The 23,862-nt window shown below is 32.3% G+C and overlaps 1 protein-coding gene and 1 long non-coding RNA gene across 6 annotated transcripts in view; both read right to left on the bottom strand.

The window, feature by feature from the left end:
- The window catches only part of LOC133687833 (uncharacterized), a 45,479-nt gene extending 42,099 nt beyond the window's left edge, over nt 1-3,380 (bottom strand). For 2 of the 5 annotated variants that reach the window (XR_009841049.1, XR_009841046.1), the window contains exons 1-2: nt 3,120-3,380; nt 2,472-2,562 (exon numbers count right to left, since the gene is read on the bottom strand). This is a non-coding gene — a long non-coding RNA (uncharacterized LOC133687833). The remainder of the gene's footprint in view (nt 1-2,471; nt 2,563-3,119) is intronic. The other 3 variants (XR_009841048.1, XR_009841050.1, XR_009841045.1) reach the window with 3 other exon arrangements.
- A 15,392-nt stretch (nt 3,381-18,772) lies between these two features.
- Nucleotides 18,773-21,252, bottom strand: LOC133698563 (probable disease resistance protein At4g27220). The gene is made up of 2 exons (XM_062121536.1): nt 19,754-21,252; nt 18,773-19,614 (listed from the first exon to the last, which is right to left on the bottom strand). Exons 1-2 carry the CDS (start codon nt 21,160-21,162, stop codon nt 19,053-19,055), a joined length of 1,971 nt encoding a protein of 656 aa, XP_061977520.1. The 5' UTR covers nt 21,163-21,252; the 3' UTR covers nt 18,773-19,052.
- Nucleotides 21,253-23,862: the final 2,610 nt, after the last annotated feature.

The following is a 23,862-nucleotide window of genomic DNA, read 5'->3' as shown; positions in this document are numbered from 1 at the left end:
TGCTAAACCTGTGAATTTTCCTATGGAACAAACCACAAAGCTCTCAGATGCAGGTGATTTACTTAAAGATCCATCTCAATATAGGCAACTTGTGGGACGCCAAATTTACTTGACTATTACCCAACTAGATATTATGTATTATGTATTGTGGTAAGTCAATATGCATGCGCCACACAAACAACACATAGAAACTGTCTTACGTGTGTTGTGTTATCTAAAAGGTGCTCTAGGACAGGGTTTGTTTTTCTCTTCTCAAAATGATTTGTCTCTGCAAGCTTTTTGTGATTCAGATTGGGTTGGTTGCCCAATGACTCGAAGATCCACTACCAGTTATTGTGTTTTTTTATTTTCACTTGTTTCCTAGCGATCAAAAAGACAGAAAACAGTATCACTCTCCTCAACAGAAGCCGAATATAGAGCCATGACAGGTACATGCTGCAAGTTATCTAGTTACGTTCATTGTTAAAAGACTTATAGATATTGCATCCAAAACCAGCATTGCTACACTATGATAACAAAACAACTTTACATATAGTAGCTAATCCAGTTTTTCATGAGAGAACCAAACATATAGAAATGAATTGTCACTTTATTCGGGATAAAATAAGGATGGTTCAGTCATGACCAAATTCGTTACTTTGACAAATGAACTTGCGGATATATTCACTGAACCATTAGGAAATGAGATTTTCTCTACCATGATTCGCAAGTTGGGAGTTCTCGACATTCACTCTCCAACTTAAGGGAGAGTGTTAAGAAATGATCAATAATATTCTAATGTTTACGTAATGGGTTAGGAAACAAATATGTAAACATGTGCTTTCAAGAATATCTATTCCTATTGTAATTCATATTCCTAATATACCTAAGCATAATTATAGGATAACACTTGTATATAAGCGGCAGTAACTCATTCAATGAGATACAATTATGACAAATCTTTTCCTTCTCTGTTTTAAACAAGGTCCATAGGTGGATTTTTAGTAAATAATGTATTTGTTTTTTTAATAAAAAAAGATGTGTAGATAAACTAACCATAGACTCAATAGGGGATGTTGTATTTTGTTTTTTAACATTACTAGACATATTTAATAGAACTCGTCAACACTGAGATAAATCTTTTTTGTTATTGAAATATAACCAATTGACAACTTTTTTTTTATTTCATTATTTAACGTGTGACTTTTTCTTCTCTCTTAAACCTAAAGATTGAAATATGAATAAAATAAAATCTTGAACTAAATCATATAATTTTCAAACTAAAAGGACCAAAAACTATTAGACAAAATCTTAAGGCTAGATTTCTAAAAAAGAACTGCTATTTTACTAAACTTACGATTTCGGTCCTCTCATCTTCAGGCTAAAATCTTAGTGTTCAATTGCATGAAATTCTCTTTACACCGAGTGAGTTTTTTTTGTTTTTTTTTCAACTATCTATAATGTTCGTATGAGATAATGCAGAAAGCTGTACCGTGGTGAGTTGCTTCCACTGGATTGACATATAGCATAAACATCTACTCAAAGCTCGTACCAATAGGAAATTGTTGGATATAAATATGCTATTGTTCCAAAAAGCCAATGATAAAAGATCAATGACGGGAAACATACAAGGGTAAAAATAAAATTGAAGTAAAAGAAATAGAGCCAAAGTAAATAAAGAGTCGTCCAATGCCAAGAATTTACTCACTAGAATTGGCTGGCTGACCTAAAAACCATTATTCAATCCATTTTTACTTAAAAACATTTAATAAAAACCTTTAAAATCTTAAAAAATTAATCTATCAACTCAAAAATACAAAACAATCCAAAAACCCATAATCAACCTTGATATACTTTTTAAAACAATATAAAAATTTAAAAAGACTTCAATGAAATTCATATCATTGAATAGAACTAGTCGACACTGAGATAAACCTTTTTTGCTATCCAAATATGGCCAACCAATAATCTTTTCTCTATTTCATCATTTAATTTAATGTGTGATGTTTTCTCTTTATCTCTCAAACCTATGGATTGAAATGTAAATATAATAAAGTCTTGGACTAAATCATATATTTTTCAAACTAAAAGGACCCAAAGAAAATTGGACAAGATCTTAATGCTAAAATTTTCAAAAACAGCTGCTATTTTACTAAACTTACAATTCTGGTCCTCTCATCTTAAGGCTAAAATCTTAGAGTCCAATTGAATGAAATTCTCTTTACACCGAGTGATTTTTTTTTTTAACTTGCCATCTCATTCAACTATCTATAATGTTCGTATTAGATAATGCAGAAAGCTGTATCGTGGCGAGTTGCTACCATTGGATTGACTGATAGCATAAACCTCGACTCAAAGCTCGTACCAATAGGAAATTGTTGGATTAAACAAAAAAGCAAGCTGGAGATTCTTGCTTTCTTAAGCATGATCAAGTAAAATATAACAAGAACATAGCACTAACAATATTAAGCAAAAGTGAAAGGAAAACATACTTGGTCCATTATATTGTCTTCAAGGATTTTGATTAGCACACAGAAGAAGGAACCAGTGCCAAGCTGGTCGACAACCAGGAGACCTCCTGTCCTGCTTTGAGAGAAAGAAAGAATTAAGTGAAGTTCAGAGCCAAAAAGAATCAGTAAAAGGAAGCAAAGTATTCTATACGAGGCCATACCAAGATGTCATACATACATACAGAAACTAGATGAACATTTTCCAAGATAAACACAAGGAAATCGAGAACCATCATAAAGGGTAAGATCAACTATTAGCCAAAAACTAGATGAGAATATGCCAATTAGGTCCTGAGCAGCGACACACAAAATCAAAGAGTTACAAGAAGGTCCCATATGTTAGTCCCTCAAGCACGCAGTCTGTTTGAATCACACATTAGATTAATGACACCAGTAAATTGTTTGTAAAGCTCAATAAGATACTTTTAATTCTTCTTTCTTTTTTTTGAGAATTTTAATTCACGCTTTACTGTAGCTTGTAAGAACACAATGAGCAAGAAACTATGTCCTGAACTCTGATCTGATCAAGTCAAGAACTCCTGAACAATATCAGGGTAAAAAGAGTAACTTGCAAGAATTCTAGATGACATGTAATCTTGGAGAAAAGAGAAAAGAGAACATGGAGCTTACCTGGCCCAACAAGATCTTCAAACGATGATCTGACTTAATCAGAACTCAGGAGTTAGAGAAGCAGTGATGAAGGGAGAAGAGAATGTGGCACGCACAGCTAGGAAAGGAGTTTAGTGGAGCGTAGAAGAAACTCAGGAGTTAGGGAAGCAGTGATCTTCAAACGATGGCCAATCGTCAACGGTTTATAGACAAATAAAAAACATTGCATGTGTTGTTTTGTCTGGTGGCTTTTCGTGGCCCAGAAGGCTACTCAAGTCTCGACAAAAAATATCAGTATTGGCTGCAATTCGGACAAAACATAAGATCACAATCTCTATCTTATACTTGATTGATGGTAATTTATAATTGTTTGTTTTTTTATTTTAATAATATTTTAAGAAATTTTTTTATTTTAAATTATTTTTTTAGTCATTTTGAATTACTGTGATTTGAGAAAAATAATTTTTTAAAATAAAAAATGTTATTGTGATATATTTTTAAGTAAAAAAACAGTTTAAAAAGCAACCACTACCAAACTTTAAAATACTATTTTTTAACTTTTTTTGTAGTTTTTCATGACAATTTAATTGTTTTTTTTTCTTATAATGTTATTCATTTTTTATTAAATTTTCCAATCTCACAAAATATAGATAAAATGAAAAATGCATTTAAAAAGGGTAATTAATTGATCCATTCAATGTCATATCCAATTCTAGTATATTACCAAACTCTACTTGTACAAAATGCATTCATGATATCTAATTTCAGGCGCCTGCCATTTTCGAATTCCACCTGTCTTTTGTTAACATAACCATGGGCATAACAATTGATAACAGCCAGAATTTTATGAGATGAAAGCTCGCTCTGTCTCAACATTATCATAAAATTAATAAATAAAAATAAAAATATTGATAAAATATTATCATAGATAAATTACAATAAATTTTACCAACATAATATTTTTTTATTATATTTATTAATAAACACCGATGAAAATATTTCCTTTGTATATACCAAGATAATTATAGTGAGAAAAAAAATTAAAACAAAGTAAAAAAGTACAATGACGTATTATTTATACCGATGTAATTATCCGTTCGTAAACTCGTTGATAAACTGTTCATTTCTCCCTGACACTATTCATTATATCAACTACAAAGGATATCACCAATAGATTAATTTTGTCGGTATTTTCCTGAGAGCTCTGAAACTGTTTATTTCTCAATTGCACTGTTAATTATTGTTCTTTACAAAAAAAATCACCAACGGATTGAAAAGTTGTCAATGATATGGAGAGGGTTTCTGAAAATTTTCAATTAAATTAAAAAATTTAAATTAAATATTACAAATAGAATCACCGACGGATTCAAAAGTCGTCGATGACATTTGAAAAGTTTCTAAAATTTTTTTATTAAATTAAAATTTTAAATTAAATATTACAGACGGAATCACCGATGAATTGAAAAGTCTTCAGTGATATTTGGAAGGTTTCTGAATTTTTTTATTAAATTAAATATCACAGACGTAATCACTGATTGAATAATTAAAAATATTAATATTTAATTATTCATTGGTAAAACCATCAATAAAATCCCCTAATAAAAAGACTAGAATCCCTCATTTCATAACAGATGCGCCTTTTCTTCTTCTTCTTCTTCTTCTTCTTCTTCCTTTCCCTTTATGTTAAAAACACCAACGTCCCTTTCTTTCTTTTTCTTCTCTTCTCCTCCACGCGCAAGTATGTCTTCTCCTCTTTTCTTCTTTTCTCTTCTCAGTTTTGTTTTAATTAACATACTTTATAAATTTGTTTTTTTTTCCTCTTCCTAGTTTCACTTGCAATTACATTAAGGTGAGATGTTTTCTTCTTTTTTTTTTTTCTTTTTTTTTTCATTATATTTGTTTTTTTATTTTTTTTTAAATTTTTATGTTCTTAATAATTGTATGGATATTGTTGTGGGATTTGTTTTCATATGAGATCAATTTTGTTGGATTTGTTTTATTCAATTTTGTTGTTTAATTTCAATTAAATTATTTTATTTATTGATAGATTATGGGTTTTGAAATAGGTTTTCTAGGTTAGGTGGAAAATGTTTTTAGTTGATTTATTTATTTGTTGCTTTTGTTTGTATTTTGTGTTATTTATTTGTTGCAAATTTGTTTGAGTTGATTTTTTTCTACTTTTTTCCAAGCAACTCATTTCCTGAGTAATATGAAGTGTTAATTTATATTAATTTAATTATTTTCTACTTCTGTTAAATCGATTTTTTAAAAATATTTTGAAGGAATTACTAACGGTATTACCGACAGATTAAGTTTAAAATCAGTATATTATAGATATTTGGAAAAGAATTACTGCAAATGTAACTGTGCCACTGTTTTATTACCGACAAAATTGCATACGGTATTTTTATTAGTTATATAGCAATATTTCCGAGGGAAATACCAACGGAATGAAACGGGTAAAAAAAAATTTGGAGCACTTTTCCCATCAGTAAATTCATCGGTAATTTTATTATTGACAAACGAAAAATTACCGATGAAAATTTTACGGATGAAGCATTTTTGTATGTGAGCCCGTCGGTAAATTTATTACTGACTTAATAAGAGTATAAATACCAACGGAATTTTCTTTCAGTATTTCTAAGAATTCTAGTAGTGAAAATAAGATTTAATACATTTGTAATGGTTAAGAAATAAGGGAAATATTCACGGATTATCGTTTAGCAGCCCTTTGATCAAATCAGGAACCTCAAAATTCGAAGAAAATCTGACTAGATCACACTATTTTTGGAGGAAGAAAATATGAAAATATATATGACGATAAATGTTCCTTGAGATAAAAAGAAAGAAGGAATAATGTTAGATCACGACTTTTTGAAGCAGAAGGAGTTTGATGCCACCGTCCAAGAAATAATGTTAGGCGATGACTTTTCATGTTTCTATTAGTTGTCCATGACTTTCTTGAATGGCACCGCAAGTCTTCTGAAACCGGTGGCTTATGAAGAATTATTTGGCTAATTACCTATTACTATAATGCTATTATTTAAGGCGATTGGACTTTTTCCAAATTTTTTTTAATTTTTTTTTTTTAAATCATGGGCAATTAGCTAACTATTAATCATTTAATTAGGTGAATGGTGACCAGGAAAAACAGAATTAGGACTACTTACTCAAATTTAATAAACTTTGATCAACTTGAAGTGCTAGTGAATGCCTGACATGTTCATTGCCATTTTTATTTTTGTATATTTGATTCCCACCCAGCTTGCCGGGCTCCCTTCTATACAAACTGTGAGCAAAGTTAATTGATTTTATTACATCTCAAGTATTCCAAAATTAAACTTTACGATAAATTGCTTAAAAAATTATTTTAAATTAAAAAACTTATCTTATTGGGTGAGGTCAAGAATGATTTTTATATTACTTTTTAATAAATTTTCTTAAACAAAAGCTTTTCAAGTTTAAACTTATAATTATCTTATGTTTACATTTTTTTTAAATAATCACAAAAAATCAAGGCTAATAAAGTTTCGTCTAATAACATATTAAAAAAAATTAATTTTAAATTTTAAATTATTAGATAAAATCAAAATATATGCTTACCAATTGATTCCAGCGGTAACATGGAGATAGTTCAAATTAATGTTTATGTTTGAATATTTAATTGAAAGAAAGAGCTTGGTAAATCAAAATTTAAAGTTCATGGTAGATAGCAACCTAGAATGCCATCATATCGTTGGTCACATAACAATAACTTATTGAGTATGATTCAACGATCAAATCAAAAGTTATTATTTTTTTAAGTTGTTTTTCTAATTTAGCACGATCAGACCCCCTCTTGAATCTAAACCTATCTCGCTAGTCTATAAATATATTTGTTAGGTCATCCACGTAATCTCTGTCATAACTCAATTTTTAAATTTTTGAAAACAATAATAATAATAATAAATAAATAACAAAAAAATGAATGAGTGAAAAAATAATTTGAGAATTGAGTCAAGACAACATAAATTGAAAGTTTGAGGACTAATAAGAATGTAATTATAAATTTGGGAGTCAATTTGGTCAAAAACTAGAAGAATTGATAAGTTTGGGGACTTAATTAAACTTTGATTTAATTCATTAATGCAATCAAGAGCTTAATTGAAGAAATTCTAAAGTTTGGGGCTGATTTGGATTGAAATTACAAGAAGGACCAAAGTGAATAGGCAATGATACTATAGGGGGGTTAATTGATTTTTCCAGGGATAATTTTGAAAGAATTAAAAGTTGAAGAGTTAATTAAAGACTAAATTGACTAATTTGGAAACCATGGACTGTTTTGTAAATGACACTGAAATCTAGGGGTTCAATTGTAATTGATCTAGTGAGGAAATTAAAAAAAGAGAGATTTTCCTTGAACAGGAGCCCAATTGCTAAATGTGAAGTTCAGGATGCAAATTGAAAACAGCCATTTCCATGGAAGAAAACGCCGCCGTTTTAAATCACTATTCATCGTCATCCTGGAGAAGACCGGTTCAGCAGGAAATGCACAGACAAAATGTGGGTCACGTCTCCTAGCTCAGCTGCCCACCATGCCCCACGATTCCATCTTCAAATGCCACGATGCCATGACCAACAGTCCTACAATGGCAGGACTGTTAGCCCCTGTTTTTCCTCAAACAGGGACAAACAGGGTGCATTCTCAGGCTTTATGAAGGCCAGAGAAAGACCAGGGCAGGAAAACCACAGACAGAAAAAAACAGACGGAGACACACGAACAGAAACTACACCGAGAACGAAGAAGGCGAACGAAACAGAGAGAACAAAAGGTGAAGAACAGGGGATAAAAAAAAACAGAGAGAGAACAGGAGGTGGAGGAGAAAACACGAAAGGCCAGAGAAACTTTTGGCAAGGGAATTTTATTTCTTTTCCTCGGACCAGACCACAGACTCAGCCACATCAAACGCACAACCAAAAGGGGAAACAAAGGAAAACAGAGAGAGAGAGAGAGAGATCAAGAAAGAAGAAGTAGAACTAGAACGGAGAGGGAGAGGATCCAGAGAACACCAAAAAAGGCAGGAGACAACGAAAAAGGGGATAGGACATCGTCTGGCCAGATCGTCACCATCGTCTTCAGTTTTCAGCTGCCGGTCAGTTCCAGTGTTATTAAACCCAGACCGGCCCGGTGGGTCGACCCATGACCCGGGTGAGACCCGGTGTTTTTTTTTTAATATGGGATTTGAAACCCATTGATATATATACTCCATATTTTCAATAAAAAAATTACATTTTTTCAATGTGGGATAAAAAAAATTTTGGTTAAAATACTTCAACTTAAAAGGATAATATAGTATCTTTTTAATATGGTATTTGAAACCCATTAATATATATACTCAATATTCACAAGAAAAAACCTATGTTTTTTCAATGTGAGATTTGAAACTCATTAATATATATGCTCTATGTTCCCAAGATATATATACTAATGAGTTTTCAATGTGGGATTGAAAACTAAGTAGTATATATACTCTATATTCCCAAGAAAAAAGTTATCTTTTTTCAATATGAGATTTGAAACATATTAGTATATATACTCTATGTTCACAAGAAAAAAAACTATGTTTTTTCAATGTGGAATTTGAAACACATTAGTATATATACTCTATGTTCACAAGAAAAAAACTATGTTTTTTCAATGTGAGAATTGAAACCCATTAGTATATATACTCTATGTTCCCAAGAAAAAAGTTATTTTTTTTCAATGTGAGATTGGAAATTCATTAGTATATATTAGGCATGTTCATAGTTCGGTTCAGTTCAGTTTGAACCATAAAAACTAACCGAACCGAGTAACTTATATTTTTAAAAATTTAAACCGAACCGAACCGGTTTTAAAAATTCAAACCGTTTCGGTTCGGTTGAATCCGATTTTTTAGCTAAAAAACCGGGAAACCTAATAATTAAATTAATGCGCTTTTTGAATTTTTTTTTAATGGGCTTAGATTAAATTGGGCTTTTAAATTTTCTTGTTGGGCTAAGTTTATATAGGCTTTCTAATCAAAACTCTTTAAAATGTTCTAATTTGATTTAGTTTGTTATAAGCTTTTTAATGAAATTAAAATATTGAATTTTTTTTGAAATGCTTATAGTAACAATAAATTTGAAATGCTTCACATCTTGCTATCTTATCATCTTTAATATGCAAAGAAATAAGCTATGAAAATTCAAATCAATGCAAGATGCATGATCAAATTTGGGCACCTCAAATTAAAAGAGGTGTTCACACTAAAGAAGTTTACATTAGCAAATAGCAACCAGTAATAAATTATCATAAACATCCGGCATAATTTGAAGAAAAAAATGCAGCACCAGCACTACAACAGCATCCAAAACTTCCTGCAACAGCAAAAGCCAAAAGATCCAGTAAGGATAATGCTATAAAGAAATACTAGCAAATTAGCAACATATTACAGTTAGACTATTAAAAAAATTAGCAATGCAAAAATTTTTAAAATGAATTAATGAGGTAAAGTAAATTAATTACCCAAAACAATTATATTCCAGGATTGCACAAACATCATCAATACAACTTACAAACAATTGAGATTTTTAAACTTTCACCAAATTCTACAAAAACATAAATTAAAATGTTAGATTAAACATATGTAAATAAATGATATTATAAAATAACTACATTTAAATTTGTAAAAGAAATTACCTGACTCAATCATCGCAGAATTTTCAATATAATTCATGAAGTTTCTGATGTTGATTGAAATTTATGCTAAACTCAACCAATTCTGACAACAAACCAGTGCTTACACCGTCGATGAAGATAAAGAGCTTCGAAATGGATATAAAATACGACCACCAGTACTGAAAGCTGCTTCAGAAACAACTATAGATACCGGAATAGCTAACACGTGTTGTGCCACCTTAGAAAGAATCTTGTATTTTGTAGCATTACACCTCCACCAACCCAAAATATCTAATTTAAAATCATTAGGATCCTCACAATCATCACCCAAATACCTCTCAACCTTTTTTTTTAGACACCGCCTTCTTCCTCTAAATGTTTTTTGAATTGAGAAGCTAAATCATCCAACATATCATCATTTACTACCATTACATCAACATTAACATTTTCATTTATACTAGTTCCAACACTATGAACAACCTCAACATTCTCATCAACATTCATATAATGCTCAAACAACCTTAGCAAAGTATCTTTAACCTTAATTGTAAAATTTTCAGCCTCTTCAACATCATACAATCTTCCAAAACAAAATCTCACACACTTCAATTTGAAACGTGGATCTAACACAACAGCCACATATAACAAAAAAAATTTGTGTATCTTGATCCCCCTAATATTTTTTATACTTTGCCATCATATTCTTGGTCATTTTACTTACATAAACATCTTCACTTCTACAAAATTGAGATATGCTTGTGTGCATGGAAATTAATTCATGGAAGAAAGAATTAGATGTCACATACAATGAGCCAGAAAATTTCAATGAACCGTGTAAAATAGTTTCAAGAACTTGACAAAAGATCTAGCCTTTTCCCAATCTTCTAAAGTAGGAGGACCTAAGTTTTTTGTTTTCCTTTTGAATCAACCTCAAAGTAACTCAAATACCTAGGATCGGTTTCTTCTAACCTCATAGAAACCACATCAAATTTATGAGCCGCATCTAGCATCATATATGTAGAGTTCCATCTAGTTGCAACATCCAAGCAAACAGATTTTTTACTTCCAATTTTCAACCTCTCCGCACATTGGTTAAAAACAAGTTGTCTAGAAGGAGAAGATCTAACAAACCTCACTGCATTCCTAATATTAACAACTGAATCATCAATATCTTTCAATACCGCACATACAATAAGATTAACAATATGTGCACAACATCTAACATGCATGAAGTCATTTGACAATATATTAGTTGCCCAATTACTTGTTACTTTCTTCAGATATTTTATTGTCAAATTATTTTAACTTGCATTGTCTACTGTAACTGTTAAAATGTTATCAATTCCTCATTCCAACAAACAACTCTCAATTGCTTGGCCAATTGTTTCACCTTTATGATTAGAAACTTGAAAAAAGTTTAGAATTCTTTTATTCAAGTTCCAACCTTCATCAATCCAATGGGCAGTCAAACACATATAATTAATATTTTGGATTGATGTCCAAGTATCGGTTGTTAAACATACACGTTGATCCTTAAGAGCTTTCTTTAATTTTTCCTTCTCATCTACATAAATGTTCAAACAATCTCTCCAAATCGTCAAACAAGAAGGAACATCAAATCTAGGTTGCATTACTTGACAAAATGATTTAAATCCTTGGTTTTCAACAAAGTTAAAAGGTAGCTCATCATGTATAATCATTTTTCCTAGGGATTTCCTACACTCTTCATAACTATAACCCACCGCCTTAATAGTCACCGGATTTTCCTCTCTATTATTACCCCCCATTATTATAGGCCTAGGTTCTAGGACTAAAGTTTTTTGTTTCCAGTCAATCACAAAAGAATTTTTTTTGCATACACCTAGATGACTCCACATGTTACTAGTCCCGTTAAGTATAGTATGCTATGCATAGTCTTTTCCACAATACATACATGCAGCCCTAGGAGCCTTAAGATTACCATCTAGTTTTTTTAAAGTGATCCTAAATTTGAGATGTTTTTCTTTTATTAGATTTAGAAGTTGGATTACCTTTACTATCAGTGTTGCTATTTGTACTAGAAGTACCAACTGGAACTGGAACTGAAATAGGCAAAGAATTGGGTTCCGAACTTGAAGGACTTGATCACTACAAGATTTAACAGTTTTACCGACGGGATTTTTCCATTGGCGTAAGACACATATTCCGTCGGTAATTGATTTACCAACGAAATCATCGACGGAAATGCTCTGTTGGTGAATCTTTCATCGGTAATTTTTTGTCCATTGGTAAATCCGTTGGTAATAAAAAATATTCTTACCGACGGATTTACTGACAGAACAGGCGAATAAAAAAAAATATTACCCGCTTCATTCCGTCGGTATATCCCTCGAAAAATACCATTGGTAATTCCGTAGGTAATTATTTAAATTTTTTTTTAAAATCCATTTTAAAATATTATAAAATAATTAAATTAACATAAATCAACACTCTATAATATATACTCAAAATGCTTGGAAAAAAGAATAAGAAAATCAACTCAAACAAATTTGCAACAAATAAATAAAATGAAAAAAAAATTCAACTAAAAAAAATTCAATTTGAAAAAAAATGAAGTTGGAATTGCTCAAAATTTAAAAATCCTATAAATAAATCAACTAAAAATTGATCTCGTATGAAAAAAAAATTTCACAACAACATTTATACAATTATTAAGAACAAAAAAAAATTAAAATAAAATAAAATAAAATATAGTGAAAAAAATCATGAAAAAAGAAGAAAAAATAAAAATCTTACTTTAATGTAGTTGCAAGTGAAGCTAAGGAGAGAAAACAAATTTCGTAAAGCATATTAATTAAAAAAAAAACTAAGAGGATAAAAGAAGAAAGAAAAAGAAGACATACCCAAGCATGGAGAAGAAGAGAAGGAGATGAGGATAGAAGAGAAGAGAAAGAAATAGATATTGATGTTTTTTATATATAGTGAAGAAGAAGAAGAAGAAGAAGAAGAAGAAATGAGTCTGTTTCTTGTGAAATAAGGGGATTCAGACTTTTTATTAGGGCGCGTTAGCGACAGAATTACTGACAGATAATTAAATATTAATATTTTTTAATTATTTCGTCGGTAATTCCGTTTGTAATATTTAATTTAAATTTTCAATTTCATAAATTTTTTTTAGAAACCGCCAACAATCACTGAAGATTTTTCAATCCGTCGGTGATTTCGTCGATAATATTTAAATGAAAATTTTAAATTAATTGAAATTTTTCAGAAAACCGTCAAATAACACCAACGACTTTTCAATCCGTTGGTGTTTTTTTTTAAAGAATAACAATTAACAGTGCAATTGGAAAGTGAACGGTTCTGGAGCTCTTTGGAAAATACTGACGGAAAATTCCGTTGGTGATTCCCTTTGCAATTGACATGATGAATAGTGTTCACAGTTTACCAACAAATTTATCGACGAAATATTCCTTCGGTAATTCCGTTGGTAAAAATGACACGTCATCATTTTTTTTTTGCTTTGTTTTAATTTTTTTCCCCGTGCTAATTCCCTCGGTATATACCGAGGGAATAATTCCTTCGGTAAAATCCCTCAGAAATTTACCTACGGAAATATTCCCTCGGTATTTCTGTTTGTATTTATCTATTTTCTGGTAATGGATTCAATTGGTGTAGGATCTTCTCGATTATCCATCTGAAATTAAAAAAACAACATGAATCAACATCTGACTACAATTAACTAATTGAGAATCAAGCATAAATAGTGTAATGGACTAGGCAAAAAACAGATTGAGAATCAAGCAGAAATACTGTAATGGACTAGGCAAAAAACAGATTGAGAATAAAGCAGAAATACTATAACCATATACTGATTTTCCATGTTAACCAATAACCATATTAACCAATACCATATACACTGCAATGGACTAGGCAAAAAACAGGTTGAAAATCAATTCATTACAGAAATATTGTAACCATATACTGATTTTCCATGTTAACCAATAACCATATTAACCAATATCATATACACGGTAATGGACTAGGCAAAAAACAAATTGAAAATCAATTCATTGTAGAAATACTGTAACCATATACTGATTTTCCATGTTAACCAATAACCATATTAACCAATACCATATACACTATAATGGACTAGGCAAAAAAACAGATTGAATAAAGCTATGAACACTGTTCAAATCCATTTTGATAAAACAAATTCACCCGACAACCATGAAAAAACATATTTAACTTATTAATGAAGCTAACATAACACCCGACAACCATAATTGATAATACATATCAAAGAAATACTGTAATAGGCCTACTGACTACAATTGACTAATTGAGAATCAAGCAGAAATACTGTAATGGACTAGGCAAAAAACAGATTGAGAATCAAGCAGAAATACTGTAACAAGTAGAACTCAATATCAACACAAATCAACAGAAAGGAGAGAGGGTGGGGAAAGGGGGGTGAACCTGAAGAAAGATGCAAAAACCCTAGTTGCAAGAGGATAGAAAAAGGAGAAGCAGAGGTTAAAGAAGCATCAAAGTTTGAAACAAATGTTACAACTTACAAGGACACGAAGATAAACTTTACCTTGCCGCCTTTTCTCTAATGGAGGAGCCCTCTCCTTCTGCTGTAAATGAAGAGAGAAGCCAAGGGGTTTTGTTCGGCTACAAGTATACTAGATGGATGTGGAGATGTGGGTTGTCGACTTATTGGTCAACTAAAGAAGAGACAGATGCAGGGGGCAAGACGCAGGGAGGATGAAAATTGAAGGGGAAAGGAAGAATGTGATAAATCGTATCTGGAATGGGCGGCGGCTTCAGAAAATGTCAATTAGGGTTAGGTTTAGTGGTTTACTGTATAATTTATACTAGGTCGCTTATTACCTTTATTTTATGGGTGGACCGGTTCGGTTCACCGGTTTCAATGGTAAAACCGAAACCAAACCGAATCGGCAAGATTTTATGGTTTTAAAAATTAGTTTAATCGATTTTCTATCTTGGTTAATTTTCTATCGGTTCTCTTGGTTTTCTCGGTTAATCGGTTTTTTTGAACACCCCTAGTATATATACTTTATGTTACCAAGAAAAAAGTTATGTTTTTTCAATGTGAAATTTGAAACACATTAGTATATATACTCTATGTTCACAAGAAAAAAGTTATGTTTTTTCAATGTGGAATAAGAAATTTTTTTGGTTTAAATACTTCAACTTAAAAGCTTAACATAATATCTTTTTAATATGGGATAAAAACTTTTAAAAATATTTTTTAAAACTTCATTATTTACAATATGTATAGTTTATATTTATATGGATTTTTTCTTAATTTTTTCATATAAAATATTAAAACTTTATTTTTTAAAAAAATTTTCTGGGTTGACTCATAAAACCCGGGACCCGACCCCTTGGTCGTATCAACCCTCGGACCGGGTTTAATAACTATGGTCAGTTCACGACTTTCCCTCGTTTTTGCTTTTTAATTACCCTAGCATTGTTACAAGCATGCATGAATAATTCATGCATGACAAGCAATAGTGCCTAGGCTGGTCACTGGCCAAGTCGGGCAAGCTGGGTCTACCCCAGCCTGTACGGCTGGGCTAGATCCACCCTGCCCAAAAAAAAAAGAGAAAGAGAACAAAAACCTGTTGTGACCGGGCTGGGCTTGGGCCTCAGGCCCAACTGGTCCAATTTGTTTTGGATGAAGGGTGTGTTTGGCAAAACATATTTTTATGTTTTCCTCCCCATTTGTTTTAATATCTAGCTAAACAAGCCTTTTTGGATATTAGAAAATTCTGAAAAAAAAATTGTGGACCCTTTCTAATTTATTTGTGGGTGCCTCTCGCTTTTTTCGACGATTTTACTGTATATTTGATTTGTGAAATGTAAATCTGGTATGTGATACACAACTGTCTTTTTTATATATATTTATAAAAATAACAATAAAAAATATGTATGCTTTGCTTTCAATTCAAATTTTATTGGTTTATTTACTGGCGCCAGAGTCGGGAATATTACAAGTAGACAATTGGTAGCATAATACAATAAACCATTAGCAATTTAAGATAAAACCATAAATGCAACCTACCTTAGGTAGGACGCTTAAGAGGTGATAATATCTTCCGTTTTGCGTAACTAGTCTCGTACCAAAGAATTTTTGTTGATCAGTTAGGGTTCCTAGTGACCATAATACTAGGCGACAACTCCTTAAATAAGACATTTTCCATCTAAGAACAAGATGCTAGAAATTTGTTTTTTTTTGCTTTTGAAATTTTTAAAGGTTGACGCGATGTCAAGTGCGATAATCTCTTTGAGACAAATCTTCATTTAGTTATGGTAGACTCACACATGACTGTTTAGAATCACTCACTGCTATGTAAACAATAAATTTTTGAGATTTTGATTGGAGTCTATTTTTTTACCAACAAGTTGGACAAAGATATATATATATATATATATATATATATATATATATTGACTCATAAAATATATTTAAAAAACAAACTTTATAAAATTATAGTTTTTATATAAAATGATCAATCAATTAATATACTAGTTGATAACTCTTGTAATCCAAGTCAAGATACCTGAGAATGGACAAGGATTTCATGCTTTCAAGCAATTTTACAACTTTTTCAACGCCTTAAGCTTTGTTAATGGTGGTACACATCTCATTTGTTAACACCTCCAAAGTAATAATGTAGTAAGGCATACCAGATCCGACATAGAGCCCGACAATAAGAACTGCAAGTCGATGCAATTGAGTGGGAAATGTTGAATCGTTCAAGCTCATATAACTAAACTTTAACATCTTGAATATATAAAAAACAGAGAGAGAACAGGAGGTGGAGGAGAGAACACGAAAAGCCAGAGAAACTTTTGGCAAGGGAATTCTTATTTCTTTTCCTCGGACCAGACCACAGACTCATCTTCCTTAATTTTTTTGCTCTTTTTATTTCTCCAATGCATTACTCCACTAACCTATATCGTCCACTTACCTCATGTTTCCTTCCATTGTTATTATCCCAGGTGGCAAACCAGCACATATTGTTTCAATAGATTTTGCAATATCTACAACATCTATAGAAGTTCAACATCAAGACTAGGTTTCTCCACGAACAAAGTCCAAGCTTCATGATCACTAAATCTTTACATAAACATGTAATTTGAAATTAAATTACTAACAAAAATGGATTATAGAATTCAATCTTATTTTCTCTTCCATATTATATCCTTCTTCGGAGTATCTGAAACCCATTTTGAGCTAGAGATGCTTTATTCGTGTCAGCTGATATATTATCCCATTCTAACACTGCTCAAGCATATGTAGTTCACACCTCTCCCGATCAACCTTATGAAATCGGTACGTTCCCCCACTTATAATGCATCTACTCCATGTAAAAAACTCTCGAGTTGAGACTCTAGTTATCATACAGGATGTGGTTTATTTTTCTTCAAAAAAAAGAAATTTCTGCTACCAGTTTGTTGACAGTAATGATATTGCCGAAATTACAGAACTAAGCAGCCTGCAAGCGAGACTCCTTTGGCGTTTCATCCAGTGTACCTCCTTAGATACATCCTTTCTTCCACCTTGCTAGTATATTGTCTTCTTACTAGTAGATTTCATTTGCTTGATACATGAACAGCTGAAATTCATTGATAAAAACATGACACATTTCTCAGCATCGGTTCACATTACAGTTTTTCTTCGAAAGCAGGTACAGAGTCTTGCATACACATTGCAAGTAAAAAAAATTGTTGGGGAATTCCGGCACCCCATGCGCGGACCGGTGGTGTTCTGATAGTTGCTCATAGGAGGGTAAAGCACACTGAGACAATATTTTACGTGGTTCGGCAAATCCGCCTACATCCACGGGAGAGATCCATTTTATTAGATATAGAGATACATGGAGGAGGAGGATTACATCTGCTGCTCTTACAGCTGCTGTCATTGCAACTCTCTCTTTTCTCTCCACTCTTACGTTCTCACTCTCTACAATTCTCTCTGCCCTCTCTCAAATATAAGCCTCCTTTTATAGGCATTTTATGGTCAACTTTCTCCAGCAATCAAAGGGGACAATAGGTCCCGAAATCATGCCACTAATTGTGGCATTAGTGATGCTTCCACTAAGCCACAATTAGTGGTGGGGTATTGCCACTAAATGGCAATATCCCAACAAAAATAATATTGAAAGGTAGTAAAAATAGAGAACAATGGATAACTTACATTAGGATGCAGGAAGATTTTTAACTTGATAAGACAGTAGTGCTAAGGAATATTAGATTTTACAGCAATACCCAAAACAATTTTTTTTTCAGTTCCCAGAATGATTCTTGATGCCTTCACACCGTAAATTCTCCAGAGGCTCTGTTCCCTCCTCACATTTGGCTGATTGTCTTTGTTGTAATGCTTAATTTCTTCCAGGCTATCTGCATCTCTTCCCAATTTTATTTGCACCTTCTCCACAAATTTCAATTCTATGGTTTCTTGTGATTATTCTAGAGTCGCAACTGAAGGAAAATGGTGAAAATGGAAGTGAGGAGTGATAAAATGGAAAAGGCAATAGAGGTGGGCACTTGGAAATACTAACAATGTAGAAACTGAAATGAAACAGATGAGGAAGAAGATTTCTACAAACGTGAATTAAAACGATGCAGATTCAGAGACGTGCCATCTTGGCAATGCATTTTATTGAACTTCCTGCCTGCCTGCCTGCCTGCCTGCTCTTCCCACTACTAATATAAAGACTCCCGAAACACACACAGGGGTTCAAGGGCATTCTTACTGTTGGAATTGCCCCACTCCACCGATTCCTACCATTCTTTTGGATATGCCTGGATTTTTCGAAGTGTTGTTTGGCCATTAGCATGGTTGCGATGAGAGAGTGGTATCCTCTTTAGATTTGGGCAGTTAACCACAAGAATTTCTTGTAGAGAACCACAAATCACTTCCCCGTGGAAAATGCTTTTTAGCTCCGGTAAGTTGCTTAATTTCAAAGCCTTCAAATTTGGGAGAGTGGTAACAGCGTAGTGGCTGCTGCTGCTGCTATCTTCAACCATCATGCCTTCTTCTTCATCCTCTATTGCTATTATCTCCTCCATTTGGTCACAGTCATCAACTTCAATCACTTCCAAGTTTGTGAGATTTGGCAACAAGTCAAGGGAGAACAGATTTTTCATACTTGGACATTCACCTATTGTCACTTTTTTAAGATGAGAGAAGGTACCATTAGATTGCCATGATGGTGGGGCAGCTCCTTCTCTTGTAATGAAGACACAAAAATTCTTCAAATTTTTAAGGTATAGCGATTCGAGGCTTTCAAATATAAGGATTCTGACATCGAAGCCAAGCACTCTATCCCATCACATTCCCACATCCCCAACGACTTCAGTGAAGTTGCATGTTTAAATGGAGAAACATCGCATAAGCTCCTTGCGTCGTGACATCTTCCGATTGAGAAAGATGAAACATCTTCTGGGAGCTCAAGAAACCTTCCTTTTTCACCGATTTGGCAATCATGAACCAAAACTTCTTTATAAAAGACTTCCTCTGGTGTCATATAAAGTAAAGAATCCATATCTGGATCCACACCTAGTTGTCCTATTGTGAAGAAGTATGTGGTCAGATATTGCCTCACTTCTGGAGATTTGAGGTACTTCTTGAAGTCAACAAGATCACAGAATTGGTATCTCAAAGTTTCCATCCTCTTCAAGCATGCTACTTCCTCTACTCGTACCGTCTTGAAAATGCCGGACGCCCGGTTCACGTTAAGGAATTGTAGCTGTGAGAGCTTAGGTAATATACCAGCAGGCATCTCCTTAAGACTATTTCCAAAAAGATTAAGATACCTGAGATGGTATAGCAGATGGTCCAAATGGTGTCAGTCATTCTATCCTGTATGATGTTTGCTATTTCAGATCAATGAATTTTGATCGAAGTATTTCACAGTCAAAAAGAGGGTAAAGAGAAGGAAAAAAAAGAGGATACCTGAGATTGGACAGCATTTCCATCCCTTGAGGCAGTTCTTCAAGTGCAGTATAGCGGAGATCCAATTTCCTCAACTCGCTAAGCTTTGCTAATGATGGTATATATCTTAGATTGTGACACCTTCTGAGATATAAAGCAGTGAGATTCACCAAATCGGAGAAGGAACTTGGCAATTCCCGGATAGCGGTGGCTGATAGATCAAGAACCTTGAGCCCTCGCAAATGTTTGAAAAAGGAATCCGCAATCATTTCTAGCTTGAAATTTGAGAATAAAAACAATGTTGAAAGCTTGGGACACATTGGTGAACAGCCAGAGGGAATTTCCTTGAGGTGATTTTTCATTAACGAAACTCTCATGACATCCACTTTCCACTCATCCTCATCTGGTAATTCTTTTAGTTGCTCCTCAACTTCAACCATGATTGGTGATTTCTCCCTCAGTTTCTGAAGAGCCATATCTCGAATCAAGTCATGCATCTTGAAACATCTGTAGTCATCTTTGCTTATATAACTTTCCAGTAAGCAAGCATTTTCAAGTTTGTTAAGCATAGCCTGACCTCTATCATATTCTGTCTGCCTGCTCTTCATTGGTTGAATTATTCCCTCATCGATCAAATAACCTATCAAGTCCTCTCTATCTACGGTGAAATCCTCTGGAAAAAATGCACAGTATAAGAGACACTGTTGCAATGCTGAGTCATTCAAGTGAATATAACTAAATCTCAAAATATGGAATACCTCGGGTTCCATGTCTTCTACCCCAACTTCTGATCGTTTCAATTCTGTCAATGCATTCCTCCATTCATACAAGTCATTCACTTCCCTCATGCTTCCTGCCATTGCTATAATCCCAAGTGGTAGACAAGCGCATTCTGCTGCAACAGATTTTGCTATGTCTGCGACTTCAGGAGAAAGATCAGCATAATGGCGCTGCCCAAGTTTCTCCACGAACAAATTCCAAGCTTCTTCTTTAGTAAGAAGTTCTACTTTGATGCTCTTTTGGCAACCCATCCGCCGACAAACTTCTAACGATCGACTTGTGAGAATCAACTTGCACGCGTTAACTTCAACAGGTATGCCCACCATTTCTAGCAGAAAATGATTCCATAAATCATCTAGAATGAGAACAGATTTTCCCTTGGCAACTAATGCTTTAGACAACTTTGCAGCTCTTTTCTTCTCATCCTCTTCATTTGAAAGGTCTAAATTAATAGCTTTGGCAATAAGATACTGCAATTTACTGATGGTGAAATTTTGTGATACAGTAACCCAAAACACATAATTGAAAGAACTTGGTCTTTGTAGCAGCTGATTATGGATATGCGTCACCAGTGATGTTTTTCCGACACCGCCCATCCCATAAATGCCAACACTTGAGACGTCATCCTTCATTAACCAAGACCAGATCATCTCCTTATTTCTGTCAGAAGCCTGACCTACCAGCTTTGTTGTCAGTAATGCTTCTCCTTTAGCCTTATGTGCATGAAGCCCTTCAGAAACTCTACTGGAAAATCCTGTTGAGATTCATCATTAAAACCCTATTTGTTTTTGTGTTTTAAAAGTGTTTTTGAAAAATAACCTTAATTTAGTTCTTAATTATATAATAACCTTTTAATTTAGGCTTGAATTTCATACGACTCAAGCTCAATACAGGGCCAAACAGGGAGAGAATGAAGGCAGGGGAAAGAAAAATGATAGATGATCGCCCTGGTTAGCGCATTATGATCATGCTCATTACCTAATTCGTGATTTTTGTGTTTGTTCATGGTTGCTGGGAGTGATTCGTTTAGTCTCCACCTCAAATTCAAAACAAAATTATATATCATACTGATTTTTTTTAAAGCCACCCCATGTTTTTATAGGCTATGTAGATTGCCTTTAGTCATGTTAAATCTACTTGGTTACATTGAGATACCTATTACATGATTAATTTGAAGCTCAGGTTATGCAAAAAATCAAGTCGAGGTTTTAAGGTTAATCCAATAGATTGAAGTTAATGACATTGGCGAAGAGTTTAGATAAAAAAAAACAATATATCTTAAATTTTCATCTTATTATGAATTTGCTTTTACTCATATTGAGTTTTATCAAAAAATCATCTCAACTTAATAACTTAAACTTTTAGGTTAGGTCCTAAGATATGATTTATATTATTCTATAACACACATCCACAAATAAAAGCCCTCTGAGCTTGAAACTTGCACATGCCCATATTATATTATGCTTAATTTTTATCAAATAAATACAGATTGTGAGATTCAAACTCGTGACCACTTACTTATCAAGGTTCTGATATCATGTCAAATAATCATCTCAACCTAATAATTTAAGCTTTTAGGTTAGGTCTCAAGATATCATTTATATTATTTTATAACAAGTTTTGAGTTCCGACATGGTTACTTTGTAAGTTACGAGACCGTGAGTAATATTTCAAAAAAAAACCTTCCATGGACATTACGAGCATGAAACTAGTTACAAGCTATTATTCATGTTATTGATTCATCTATTATTACTTGCTCGTTTCTTCAAATATTGCTTTAGAAAAATAAAATCATTTTGATATAATCTGGCTAATAATTTTTTTATTTGATATATATATTAGCTTATAAACCAATTAAGATTAAATATAATATTTCAATAATTTTTAAAAATATATTTTTTATATTAATACTGTGAATTCAAGAAATTTAAAATCTCAGAACCTTGGCTTAAAATGCATAAGTGATAAGTTATTTTGATGTGATGATGTCAAAAATAAATTTTAAAAAATAAAAAAATATATTATTTTGATGCATTTCCAAAAAAAAATCACATTGAAAAACAATCTCTTTACACACACTTTCAAACATATCCTCAGTGTCAAAATGTCCTTCTATTTGAAAATTATTTTAATATTATGATTTCGATTATAGTTAATAAAAAATTAAGAAAAAGTGATATAATCTATTAGAATCATCGATTTGCCTTTGTTATATATAGACTCCTGTGGATGTTTCTTGTTTACAAATCCAACTTCTTCTTCATGTTTTCCAAAGCCAACAGAGCCTTCTGTTAATTTCTTGCTCATAGTACCATTTATAGGTATCAAGTGAGGAAGCCATAGAAACTAGTAACTTTGAAATAAGTAAACACATACTTTAGGATCCATCGCCATTGACTTAAAGCCAAAAAAATCACAGTCTAGAGATGTAGTTTTTCTTTCCCCCAATTCTCAGAGTTCTTTCATATGCCTTGAGCATTGTTCTCCACAGCAGCTGTGGCGATAAGGTTAGCTGCTGTAGAGATAAGGTTAGCTAAAAGGCCAAAAAGTGCTTCTAAACAAGGTGTTGAAAGGTCTATTGCCTTCTCAATGCTTATTCAAACCCATTTCCTTCTCCTTGCTTAGTCAAATAATGATTTGTCTATTTAAATTTTAAGATCATAAAACCTATAGTTGGATGTATTTCAACCACACCTTTATGTTGTTTTTTATCAGACTTGGTTTTTAAAAGGAAAAAAAAAAAAGAGGGGTGAGTTTTTAAATATTATTTCCAAAGTTAATTTTAATAGGAATTGATTTATAAATAAAACGGTTTAGCTTAGATTTTTTTTTACATATTTTTTTATCAATTAAATTCCATTTAAAATCTAAATTACTACCCTCGAAAGGTTCTAAATATGAAAATTGATTTAATTTTATAGATTCAATTCAATTTACATGATTTGAATTAAATTAAACTATAAAATTGTCAAACAATTATTTCAATTAGGATGTCTTTACAAATGCTTATAGTGATTTCCTAAAAAGTAATAGTTATCAAGAAAAAACCGAATTAATTAAACTAAATTAATTTAATGTAATATGATTTTAGTTCATGGTATGTAGTTGCTAAAGCGCACAATATCTTATTCTTATTCTTTACTCCTAACATAATAAAACAGAATTAACAATTAAAGTACATTCTAGTCCATAAAATTGTCACACTTTTTATTTATTTGATCCCTATAGTTTCAGTTAAAGTTTATTTTGATGCTTTACATCTTCATGTTTTTCATTTTGGTCCTTAAATTTTAATTATTTGGTGCATGTACTTTTGGTAAAATTTCATTTTAGTCCCTTAATTTTTAATA

Source organism: Populus nigra, chromosome 1, assembly GCF_951802175.1.
Source record: "Populus nigra chromosome 1, ddPopNigr1.1, whole genome shotgun sequence".
Lineage (NCBI taxonomy): Eukaryota > Viridiplantae > Streptophyta > Magnoliopsida > Malpighiales > Salicaceae > Populus > Populus nigra.
The sequence above is the reverse complement of the archived record's forward strand: the minus strand, read 5'-3'. Positions and strand labels throughout refer to the sequence as shown.

Coding starts and splice junctions, on each gene's coding strand:
- LOC133698563 (XM_062121536.1), bottom strand. CDS start 21,162: ATGATCTGGTCTTGGTTAATGAAGGATGACGTCTCAAGTGTTGGCATT. Junction 19,615..19,753: donor GAAATGCTGTCCAATCTCAG/GTATCCTCTTTT, acceptor ATACCATCTCAG/GTATCTTAATCTTTTTGGAA.